Below are 13,064 nucleotides of genomic sequence, written 5' to 3' on the forward strand. Positions count from 1 at the left end.
ATTTCTTTCATAGATGACGTTATATGACATGAACCGCTTATTATCAGTGCCATGATATTTCAGTGTGAGGCCGAAAACTTTAGGAAATGCCCCCGTATGTAACAAACTTTCAGATACAGCCAAGGAGGCCAATTTACACAAGAATAGTTAACAATCAACATAATTATCTTCAACAAAGATGGGAAAGGAAGTCAGCCAAGGGCTTAACGTGCTATCCTGGTGGTCGTCTATGGGACTTAAAAGTCCTGGAAAACCTCCAGTCAGCATGGCCGAACACTGAACTCGAATCCGGAACCCTCTTGATTTTGAAGCAAGAACGCTAACGAATAGCCCATGTCTGCTTAGTAAGAGCTTGCGTAACATTTCTTAAACATGTGTTTTCTGTCTTCCCTGTTCTCGTATTGTTAGATGTGTATTAAACCTGTGAACTTGAGAACAACCTTTATTTTGTGCTGTAGTAATTAAAATACGATATATTAAATCAAACCTGAATATTTTATTTTTCCGCAAAACATATCGTATATCCAAATCATTTATTGCATTAAATCTACTTCTAGTCCAGTGAAAACCTTCAGACATGTTCATTGTTGAGACGTAAACTTTGTAAATAGAACTCTCACTTTTTTTAAAAAAAAATTATTTTTATGTCCGGCTAGTGTTAGGCAATTTCTAACTCTAACTCTAAGGAATAAGCGAAGGTAATGATGTAACATAGTTGAAAACAATTGCAAAGATGCCTGGTTTTAGTTGATTCTATTGTAGTGTAAGTGCTAAACACCAGAAACTCCCTTCTCTAATATTCTAATCTTAAAGTATATTTTTCAATTTTTCTCTCTATTTGTCTTCCAGAAGGAGCTCCAAGAGAGAGAGGACTTATTAACAGCTTATCAAGAACAGAGTCATATTTTAGAGAAAGAGCTTCTAAGAGTAACGGAACAGAGTGAATCGCAGAAGAAATCATTTAAGGTAATAAAGTTTTTTTTAATCCTGCTGAGATTTGTCATCCAGAAATACTTCTTCCTGATTTTCTTATTCACACTGGGCTGTTAGCTTCATATCTTATTATTATTATTGTTTACTTGATAACTTCAAGCTAGTACTTAACCCTTTTAGGATTTATGTTAACTTTTACCGTGGCGTAATGGTGTCTTTGACTGCTTATTTTGGTCCAATAACAGGTATTTAAGCCGGGATTTTTTATTGATCAAGTCAAGCATGGACCAAAGAATACCCCAGATGCGTATTAGAACCAGATAGTCAACTTGGCGTCGCCAAGTGTTGCAGAGGGGCGTGACATAGTTTTTTTTCTTCGGCAAATTTCAAAAATTTTTCACGCCCTTCGTTTTCAAAATATCAGATTAAAATTTTGCATACGGATTGTGTGCACCTTTCAGTATTTCTCTTGTATTCCTAGTGAACCCGGACCCGGGTCCGAGGGGCGCAACTATTCCGAGGGGGTGATTTTTTCAGAAAAAAGTATATATATATATATTCGAATTTCACAGTTCAGGTGTATGATACGGACATGTGCGTGGTACCATTGGAAAGGGTGCGCTATGCTGAAGAAAATGGCGTTTGAACCATGACTCTAGGCCAAATAGTAATGTCGCAATAATTTTTTTAGAATATTGATATATATAAATGGGTCACCTTCAAACATTCAAAAGTTCTTTCCGCCCTTTGTTTTCAAGATACAAGATTGAAACTTTGCACACGCGTTGTGTACATAACTACATATTCAAAAAAAATTCAGATCCCTACGTGAACCTAGTCCTGGGTCAGAAGGGCGAAATTTTTTTTTTTTTTTTTTTTTTTTTTTTCAAAATAACTCCTGGTTTTCCCCGATTTTCCCGTTTCTGGTGTGTAATATGGACGAACAAGTAGTACCGTTGGAGTTTTGATCTTGTCGTCTTTACCTGACGACAGTACTAACCATTCACAATTTCTACATGCCTAAAAAGTCAGGGAAATTTAGCACAGTGAGGCCAGTGAGCATTGGTAAATTCTCGCCAGACTCGTCAAGCACTTATTCACAAAGAGAGGATGGCTGGACTAATTTCTTTCTAAGTTTGGCAAAAATGTACCTCCTTTTTCTGTCCTTTTTTCGTTCCTATATAAACAATGTACAATTGAACAAGCAATGAGTGTTTTGCATTTTTTGGGTATCATCAGTTTTCATTCATGATGTTTGGTTTAGTTTACTTAATGTTACACTTTCTTCCAGGGTCGCGGTTGCTCAGTGGCAGAGGGCTCACGTCTGGTGCGTGAATCCCTGGTTCGAACCCAGCTCGCACCAAATGGGCTTTGTGGTAGACAAACACCGCACGTGTGGATTTTCTGAGGGTTCTCCTTCTTTCTTCATTATTCCATTATTTTGTTTATCATTGTCAGCGTCTTCCTTAGATTCCAAACTTAAAAATGTTGGACGTTAAACTAAAAAAAGAAAAAGAAAATGGAAAAAAAAAAAACTTGTTTTTTTCAACTATTACCTCACTCGTACAAATTAAACTTAATTTATTTGACCAACGATTTTAACGAGTAAGTAAAATTTTGAAGTATAAGTGTCCGTCTATGAAAAAAAGGAACTGTAGTACGGTTACACAAAGAATAAAATACTAGGTTCTTTCAAAGTTCCGCTGAAAATCACATCTGAAAATACGAGGGTGGATTGGAAAGTTCGTGCCCTGACTTACAATATTAGAAAATATTTGGATGAATTGTGTTTTATGTTTTCACGTAATCTCCCTCGAACGAAATTCATTTACACCACCTCTCCGGGAATGCTTCTATACCACTTTTAAAACATGACTCCTCGAGCTCTGCAAAATATTCAAGTACAGCACTTTTCACCTCTGCATCCGAAGAAAATCGCTCACCCTCGAAAAAACTTTTTCAGATTTCCAAAGAAGTGAAAGTCTGAAGGGCGGGGGGAAGGGGAAGATCAGGCGAATAGGCCGGATGCGATAACAGTTCGAACCTACAGGAATTAATTTCTGCTGTGGATGCAAGGGACGTGTGAATGCGCGCATTTTCCTGGTAAAACAACACATTTCCTCGTAATATTCCTGGCCTTTTAATTCTGATTTCCTCACGCAAACGTCACAGAAAAATGCAGTAGTATTCGGAATTGACAGTCTTTCCCTTTTCCAAGAAATCAATCAGTATAATGCCCCTAGCATCCAAAAAAGTTGATGCCATAACATCGTTTGTTGACAAAACTTGTTTGACTTTCTTTGGGACAGGAGATCCAAGTTGCTTCCATTGCTTCTATTGTTGTTTTGATTCCGGTGTATGATGGTGTACCAATGTCTCGTCCATATTCACAAATTTTCCAATCAACTCCTCCGGATCACTTTCAAATAGTTCAAAATAATCACGGGAAAGCATGAACCGATTGCATTTGTGATAATTCGTTTACGATAATGTTTTGTACTCTCTCATATGAAATACCCAGTGTCAGCTATCTCTTGGATTTTGATTCTGCGGTCATTCAAAATCAGGTCACAAATTTTATTGACATTTTCTGTAGTGATCGATGTTGAAGGCCTGCCAGTGCGGGAGTCATCTTCAATGTTGTTTCTATCACGCTTAAATTCAGCTACCCACTTTTTTTACCATGGAATACGAGGGCGCGGAGTCTCCCAATGTCTCTACCATGTCCATATGAATTTCCTGTGGTGTTAAGTCCTTTCTTATGCAAGTACTCAAAGACAACTCAATGATCTATTTTTCCCATGTCACAAATTTCAGTCACTTCCGCCGACTTAGCGCCTTACGAACTCGCTCACTTGAAACAGTAGAGAAATGAAATTTTACACGGTGATTACCAACGGATATAGCTATGCAGCTAATGTATACAAATATAAAATAATTTCTTCCTTCCTACTCAGAACACGAAGTTTCCAATCCACCCTCGTATTAAGAAAATATGTTTTTAGTACACGTAGATCATGCTGGAACCTTTTTTTTAAAAAAGAGAAACTATTATTTAATATCATGCTAAGAGACAGCATGACGATTTTTCTTTCGTGTAATATGGTGTATTGTTTTAAATCGTACAATAAGTCCAGTGTGTGTAGTTCCTTCTGTTTTTATGTATAATATATGTTAATGTATAAAATAAGTCATTGAATCCATCAAAGCTTCTCAAAATTCATTCGGAAGAATGCTTTTATAAATCGGGAACAGTTTATGACACTAACTTGTGCACTTAAATAAAGTTTTAACTATTACAGGACAAAACACAGAAGTTGACCAACCAGATCCATTATCTACGAGGGAAGTACAATGAGTTAGATACCCGAAGGAAACGTGAAGCCGAAGGTTTCCGAAATGATATCAAAATGCTGCGAGAGCAGCTGCGCGATGTGGAGTTGCGATATTTAAAAGTGACTTGCAGTTTACAACAGAGTCGCGCACAGAACAAAGAAAAGGCATACGCCACTGCTCGTACAACCTTAAACAAAGCTCGGATGTTGGAAAAGGAGCTGAAAGAGATCAAAAGTCAAGCTGAAGAGTTAGACAAAGAGTTACAACAGGCACAAAAACAGTCAGGTACTTCTTTATTCTAAGAGACAGTTACTTTGTGTTTGTTGCTGCTGTTCTTTTTACTTTTCACGTCCGTAAGTTCAGTGGAGTTGCTCGCTTCCAAAAAGTCTCTTGTGGGCTATAGAAAGCCTTCAGGAAATCATTTTTTTTTTCTTATGTTAAGTTCTACGCCTGACAATAAGCAAAATAAGTTTTCTAAACTTTAAATACCTGAACTAATTAAACAGGATAACTTAGCTGTAATTAGGTATTAACAAATCATAAGCAATGAATAAAACACATTCCAAGAAAGTTGACAAGAGACGTTTCGGAATTGAGTGACTCAGTTGTGAATATAATGTTTTATTTTGAACGAAACTGCAGGACTGTATTGTCCAGTAAGACTGATTTCTAAAAACTTTTTTTTTTTTTTTTTTTGTTTGTTTGTTTATTTAGTACAAGTACTTGTGTTCATTCCATATAAACGAAGGTTACTGTTGTCATTTAGTTATTCGTTGCAGTACAAGTTCATACAGAATATTTGTGATAATCCTGATTAAAGGAAAAAAAAAAGCCTGAAGTTGTGAGACTCCTAAATTATGCTATGTTCGCTGTATATATTAAACAATGTTAATAAAAATAATGTGATTCTCTGTTAATTTATGTGTATTCATTCAGCGATAAAGAATCCCACACTTCCTACATACACCCTTTCAACTTAATTACATTAGCTGTCAGGGCACGCGTCTGATAGAACTTCAGCGGGCCGTGGTGGCTCAGTTGTAGAGCGTTTACTTGTGGAATATGGGATTCCTGGTTCGATTCGAACTTGCGTCAAGTTGACTTTGTGCTGGACGAACACCGTGTGCGTGGGGTTTTCTCGGGGTTTTCCCGTTTCATCCCACTTTATTCATTCCAAAAGTTCATTCATTTCTCATCACCACCATCTCCTTTAGCTCAGCCGGCACAATCGTGGGACGTAAAACTGAAAGATTTCATTTCATTTCTGATAGAAACTTCATGATGTAGGCTTCTCCCGTAGCTCATGGCTAGGTTTAATTGATTTTTGTGTTCCTGTATTTTCAGGTCCAAATTGTCTGAGAGTAAAATGCCTTGTATAAAAATGCAAGAAAAGATTCCAATCCAAATTTAATGGTAGCTTCTGTCTTCTTAATGACACCTCTGTGTTGCCTATGGTAATAAAGCAAAATCAATCGATTAGCTTGTGTAGATGGCGTATATACATTTCAGAAAGATGTACTAAATGCTTTCGATTTTCATAGATCTTTTCATAATTACAATATTACTATTAATAATTAACCGGTACTAGTGTTACGTGTACACCACGTGAAGGAGTTTGGTTTGTAATGCGTGATAATTTCTTAATATTAAAACCGGAAATGATAGTAAATGTCTATCATTTTCGGCTTCAGTAGAGAGATTAGAGTGGAGATGGAATATACCCTTGAGACTCTTAGTTGATTACAGAAATCCTCATCTCTTTGTCTATTACCATTTTTACTCAATGGCGACCTAAATAGACTTAAAACCGGAAATGGCTGTTTTTCTGGTACTTCCGGTTTTGATACAAAGTTTAGAGTGGAGATTGAATATATTCTTAGAATGCTTAAGTGATTGCAGAAAACTGCTTCTTTCTATCTGTCACCGTTTTTACTGTGACAATCAACGTTAAAACCGGAAGTGGTTGACTTTTGCTACTTCCGGTTTTAGTAGAATTAAGGATAGAGATGAAAAGTATTCTTGTGACGCTTAGTCAATTACAGCAAACCGATTCTCGCTATCTAATTGCTGTTTTGGTTCATAGTGATCAATATAGAAACCGAAAATGATTCATTTCTGCCATTTCCGGTATATCACCTCCATCAACAAACTCATTTTCTAACTTTTTCACTGGTAGAGCGTTCATTTCTGGTGCGTGGGGTCCCTGGTTCGATCCCAGTTCGCGCCAAGTGAGCTTTGTGGTGGGCAAACAGTGTGTGCGTGGGTTTCCTCGGGATTCTCCCACTTCCTTCATTCCACCATTTCATCCATTACTCATCATCTCCTCGATCTCAGCCCCCACCAAGTGAACTTTGTGGTGGACAAACACCGTGTGCGTGGGTTTTCTCGGGGTTCTCCCGTTTCCTCCCACTTTCTTCATTCCACTCATTTCTCATTATCACCGCCTCCTTTAGCCTAACCGGCATAACCGTGGGACGTTAAACTTAAAGATTTCATTTCATTTTCTCATCATCTCCGTCTCCTTTAGCCTAATCGGCATAACCGTGGGACGTAAAACTCAAAGATTTCATTTTTTCCCTTTCCTAATTTTTTACCCTCTACGTCATTACTAAATTTGATGGGGGTCCATCAAGTAGTTATTGAGATCTTTTTTTCTCCTGGACGAATGAACACAGACAGGGTAAATATACAAAGGAGTCTTGGTGAACCAAACTCCTTTCTAAAAATACACTTTTTCCCCAGTGTTCCTGATGTTTGCTGGTTTATGATTGACGCCTATGATTTTTAAACTTTAAACAAAAGTTAATTTGGTTACATTTTTGTATGCAAAACATTCGGACACCTCAGTGAATTTTTCGGTAGCAAACTTATCGAAAAATCGAGAATTTACAGAAAGTAATGATCTAATTTTGTATTAGAAAGAATCGCAATATGGTCAGTGGTACACAAAGGAAATTCTGGTTCCACCGAAAAAAAAAAAAATCTGACGATTTCCTTGTGTCATCGTGAAAGAACATGAAGGACCAACCAGAATATGACGTGACTTATATTACATACATTACACAGTGGTAGAGCGCTCACCTCTGATGCGTTGGGTCCCTGGTTCGATCCCATGTACGTTTGTGATGGACATAATCATGTCCGTGGGTTTCCTCGGAGTTCTGCCGTTTTCTCCCACATTCTCCATTCCGCCATTTCATTCATTATTATTATCACGTTTTAGCCTATAGGGCATTACGCGGGATTGAACTGTTCTTAAGTACAAACTGCGCATTCTTTTGTATGAGAGTTTGATGGGATCACAAAGCTTTGTCTTTGGCGTAGGAGACCCGGGTTCGATTCCCGGCCGGAGCTCGGTTTCCACGTTAATCAATAAGTCCCGTCTCCAGTGTTACCAGATTGGGCTACAAGTAGCGGATTGGGCAACTTCTTAAGTGTCCTCGCTACCAAAATTTCAAATTGGGCGACACGCTACTTTTTGGGCTACTTTTAATTATCTGCAGGCTACAACTCTTCAGAATACGCTACTTTTTTATATATGAAATCGCGAATTAAAAGTTTTATGTAATACAATAAAAGTTTCGTTTATTGGATATTCTATTCGCAATGAACAACAGTTTACTAAAACTAACATATTCCATACTAGTTCAATTCTTGTTTTAGTACTTGTTAATCACCAGATCTGACAACTAGACTTTTGTTAATTTTGCGCTGTTGCAATATCACTGTGTTGCTGTCTCAGTTAATGTCTGGGCCTAGTAGTTATGAGTTGTGTATAGAAAACGCGCCCAGATGATAGCCAGTCGGGAGACTTTGAATTTTGCACAAAGAAGCCGTCATAAAGTTTGTGGTTTCTTTGGAAGAAGAAAAAACTAAACGTTGCCATACGTAATGCCTTCCTTTCCCTCTCTCCCTCTCTTTCCCTTCCATCCATGTGTCTTGGGGTGAGGTTGTGTCAAAGAAAAAAGATCATTGACAAAGAATTGGCAACAGTTTGGGTTCAGATTATTGTCTGTCAGTTAGTTTTCAAGGGAGAGGAAAACCAAACAGGACAGTATGAAAAGAAACTTCACACGGGGGCGGCATCCCTTTGTGAGCAAGTGGCTGTCTATAGACTGAGGATACTATAAATATGAACATGGCAAATATAATTGGTTTTTTGTATTATCCATATTAGCATAATGCGGAAGTGCAGTTAAAATAAAACTTCAAAAACGCATGTCTCCCAAATAAAAAGAATTCAGCAATTGAACTAAAGAAGTGAGGAGTAATAGTAAATAAACATACTGTAAACGTTGTAAAGCGTATTTTTAGAGCTCACAAAGTTGACTTTAGGGTCAATCCATACGAAGTGGTCCAGAGCAGGTTGCTCGACCATCTCCGAAAATTATAAAAATTGGAGTGTGATGAACCTTGTATATGAGATGGTCAAGAACATTATTCACGTTGTCGTATGTACAGGTGTTCCCGAATGGCGGCCATCTTTGTTGTTGTAGAGTATCATTTTTTGCATTTGGAAGCGTGTACGAAAACTACTGTTGCTCAGGACATACGAATCAAACAAACGCCAAACAAAAACGAATGTTTACAGGATAGACTGAGGTACACTGAAAATATAAGTATATATATATATATATATATATATATATATATATATATATATATATATATATATATATATATATATATATATATATATATATATATATATATATATATATATATATATATATATATATATATATTCTTGCTTCTAAATAAATATGCAGCGTTGCAAACCTATAAATGAAATCACCAGAAAAAGTACAGAAAATTACACTTTTAAAGGGGTTGTATGTTGGAGTGGCATAAAGTGGGGGTTCATAAGTTTTGTGCTGAATACTATTGCATGTAAAGAGTCTGACAAATATCCACAGCTATGATACTACTGGCACCGTAGATTTATGGGGGTTCGAAAGTTGAAGTTTGTGATTTTGATGCCGTTTTGGGGGCGTAATATCTCAGGAGGGCAAAGTGCTAAAAATTACTGCTTAGGCCATAAAGTAATTGTATATGAATAAACTATTGCAAAAAAAGAAAAAAAAGTCAGGACTGATATTACATAGAGAATAAAGTAAGGACATGATAAAAACCCGAAGAAAGCACGTGCGTCATGATGGTCGTAGCCCGGAAAAATTTAAATGGTTGGATATGTTTTATGCTAGTTCTTAAAAACTACGCACGGTTCAGCAGTTAGGCCCGCTTTCGTTGGCGTTCAGTTCTGCAAAAGCTTGCGAGTGGCGTTTGTTGCGTCTTTCTGGCTCCATGATCATTGCCACGTCTATATGGAAGAGGGATTTGCCTCCCCCTTAGTGTTGCCATGCCACCATCAACAATCCGAAACTGAGGTCGCCGCCTGACCATTGCCAACCCAGACGTCTGACATCTGACTTTTTTTATGTTTGGGCTACAAATGATTCAAATCCGCAACTTTTTAATCTTCAGATCTGGCAACACTGCGCGTCTCATCATAGCCTCGCTGCTGAAGGGAACGTTAAACTCAAAATCAACTCAACTCTCAAAGCCTTGGTATAAAACCAACTAAAGTTTCAGTCTTCACTTTAAGTCGCGTCTCATATACGTGAAAAGGAACATTACGTACCACTCATTCACAATCTTTATAACTTAAATTGATTTAATTCGCACATAGAGTGGTAGAAAAAGTTTCACAGATAAAACAGGTAATTCGATTAAACAAGGAAGATACTGGAGAACTAATTCTGGAAGCTCTTAATTCACTCAAAGAAAACACTGAAGAAATAGCATTGGTACTATACAAAAAATAATTTATTCCTTCCAATAGATTATAGTAACTACAGCATACAGTTTCTTGTACTTTAAAACTGTATTCAATGATCTTATTTCCACATGCACTCTCACAAATATTTGATGAATTGCTGCAACTCATTGTATAGGTAACATTATTTATTTATTTATTTATTTTAATACACGACTACTTCACTCATTTAAAGATTTCACAGAAGTATATGGATCAACTATTGGTTTCATACCAATACAGAACAGTTTCTGTAACAATATCTGTATAAAAAAAAATTGCTTATAAATAACAAACATTCATTAAAAATACATACAAAGTTATACAGTGTGACAGATAACATCATGATGTGCAAGTTGAGCAAGATTCAAGTTTTTTTTTATCAAAGTGTATATAAGTAGTCAAAGTATCAAAAATATCACATACCAAACACGGAAGTACGGATGATTTTTACTCGTATACAACAGTTAATTAGCGCTTAGACGATTATATATATTTACATATGTTTAATACGTGGTACACAGGTAGGATTCGGTTAGCTAAAAAAGGAGATCGTATGAAATATAAAAAGAATAGATAGCTTTCGTTTTGGTTTGGTTGAAAATTAAACCGTGGTTATTTTCTCGACTTTATTTTAATATTAGTACAATTATATGCCTGTTAACGGCCTTGTGTTAATACTTTTCGTTAGAAGGCGGGTGCAGTATCTTTGGACAGTTCTTTGATATGCTGTATTTTTAACCTTAGAGAAAACTGGTAACACTTTTTCAGCATGTGACAGGCCACAAATGTGCCATGCTGATTTCTTAAAGTACAGAACAAAATATTTAAAAAGGCATTCGAACTTTTTCACTTAGTATTACAATAAAAAACGAATATCATGAGGACATAAGTTCTTGTATCTAAGAGCGACACGAAATGAACAAATTATCATTATACACTTGTTTCAATTATGTCTCACAATCTAACATTTCATATTTGTTGTTTGACACACACACACAATTATTGTCATGGTGCTATAAACGATATTCCATTTTGTTTCTTCGTCGATATACCTAGAACTATTCTATTTCAACTGTGCCCCTTCTGGCGCTGCTGCCGATGTGTGTTTTCCCGTACCTCACTCGAAAGGGGAAGGACAAGTTGCTGCGGCCGAGATCTTTCAATTGTTGGATGCGGACAAGGTTGCCACATTGAATTACTTTCGGGCTTCGCTGTGCACTGTCTTATTAGCCATTCTAAGTAGCCTACAATCTTCCGATCTTCACTCGTCAAGACCAAACGACTGAATGACAAATTGGCAACATAGCCGAGGTCATTCACTCCTTCCCCAAAGCAAAAGGAAGGTTTCTTTCGTAAGAGGATTGCGGGGGTGGGTCCGCAGTATGTTTTACATATTTTCCGAGGGCACACTTGAAACAGAAATGCTCTAGTAGACATTAAATATACACTTCTCTTTCATTACTTAAATAATCACAATTTTCAGTACCTTTATTCGATAATTCGTGATGTATTTCAAATAAGTAAAGGAAATATGAAACATCATAAAAGATAAGACAATATAATCTTTAGGGAACAAAAGAGATTAATGAATTTCACACAAGCTTTCAATCTGTTATATCACATTTCTTCGTGGGAAGCCATGAACAAGAGCAAACACATTTTAAATTTTAAAAAAGCGAATTCTCATAACCATCAGTAAAAACCAGCAAAAAATAATAATATAGTTCATTCACGCGGATTTACATACTGATCTTCCCCTGAAACTATTTAATTTTTGTATTAAGTACATGTGTTTTCACACTATATGTATTGGTATGTAAAAATCACTGAAAAAAAGTTTACAATGGAGAATAAATATCCCTAAAACTGTACATAATAATTTATCTTATACTATGACTATATGCTTCTTTACATTATTAAAGAATATTATCTTTTATATATATTTTTAAAATTTTAGGAAGAATACTCTATTTGAACTTTACACACGTTTTATTATCTTTAGAAGTAACACAGAGCATATATATATATATTTTTTTTCGCGTAACGTAAGTCTTAGCTTGGAGGAACTATGAGTGTATGAAATGCTCTAAAAGCACAAGTATAGCATAAAAAAATGATACAAGTGCCACACAGTGTTTCATATCTACATTGCACTGTGAAAATTGTGAATGCTTAATTGGATAAGAAACAATTGTTTGTTTATATATGCATATAAGGGATATGAACATATGAAGGCTTTTGGTCATTACATGAGTATGCACTGAATTATCACCAACTTGTTGTTTTCACAAGAATCTTAAGTTCTGGAAACTATCAGCACTTCCTGGTTTATAACCAGAACAATTACATATAAGCCTTAGTTACGTGGACACAGTAATTCTTCAAGACTGTCTTTATTTATTTATTTTTTGTATAACATCACAGCTGAATATCAGTACAGGTAGTGCCCCGCACAAAATACTGTTTGGTTCAAAACTGAGGCCAACCGCCTCCAACCAGCTCAATGACTAGATAATAACAGAAAGATGATGGCCATTCCAGTTATCGTAGCGGCAGGAACTTTGCCTACACTACCGTTATTAATGGCATTTCCACGAGGAGGACCTGCAAAAAAGAATAAGAGAAATATCATTACTCTTGTCCCACACTGTACCACTATACGCTAAATGAATAACAGATTTAAAAAAAATACATATACACACACACATTATATATATATACATATACGAGGTGCAGTGAAAAAGTTCCCGGAATGCTGTAGTTTTTGTATTTGTGATGCAACCATAATAAATCTTGTGCAATACAGTCCTTAGGTTGCCTAATTCTGAATTTAACAAGTTTGAACACGTCTTACAGACAGTGCATGAGTAGTGTAGCTGATCGGAGGAGTGTGTAGTGACCAGTTGGTGCAATTTCACAGATCGAACAACACGCAAACATCAAATTCATGTGCAAATTGGGGAGTTTGATAACCTTA

The 13,064-nt window shown here is 36.4% G+C and overlaps 2 protein-coding genes across 5 annotated transcripts in view; one reads left to right on the plus strand and one right to left on the minus strand.

Moving 5' to 3' along the window:
• LOC145687937 (coiled-coil domain-containing protein 77-like) overlaps window positions 1–5,186 on the plus strand; it is a 39,420-nt gene extending 34,234 nt beyond the window's left edge. For 3 of the 4 annotated variants that reach the window (XM_081761508.1, XM_081761507.1, XM_081761509.1), the window contains exon 8: window positions 850–967. Coding sequence is in view for 1 of the 4 variants with exons in the window: in XM_081761510.1 (XP_081617636.1) it covers window positions 850–966; window positions 4,236–4,571 (453 nt within the window). In the remaining 3 variants the exon portion in view is untranslated. Of the gene's footprint in view, window positions 1–849; window positions 968–4,235 lie in introns of those variants that run through there. The other variant, XM_081761510.1, reaches the window with a different exon arrangement.
• A 4,891-nt stretch (window positions 5,187–10,077) lies between these two features.
• Window positions 10,078–13,064, minus strand: part of LOC145687938 (uncharacterized) — a 264,861-nt gene continuing 261,874 nt past the window's right edge. Inside the window, exon 14 of the mRNA XM_081761511.1 lies at window positions 10,078–12,691. Within this exon, the coding sequence (XP_081617637.1) occupies window positions 12,588–12,691 (104 nt within the window). The 3' untranslated portion in view covers window positions 10,078–12,587. The remainder of the gene's footprint in view (window positions 12,692–13,064) is intronic.

This window comes from Thermobia domestica, chromosome 6 (genome assembly GCF_964235325.1).
Source record: "Thermobia domestica chromosome 6, izTheDome1.hap1.1, whole genome shotgun sequence".
Lineage (NCBI taxonomy): Eukaryota > Metazoa > Arthropoda > Insecta > Zygentoma > Lepismatidae > Thermobia > Thermobia domestica.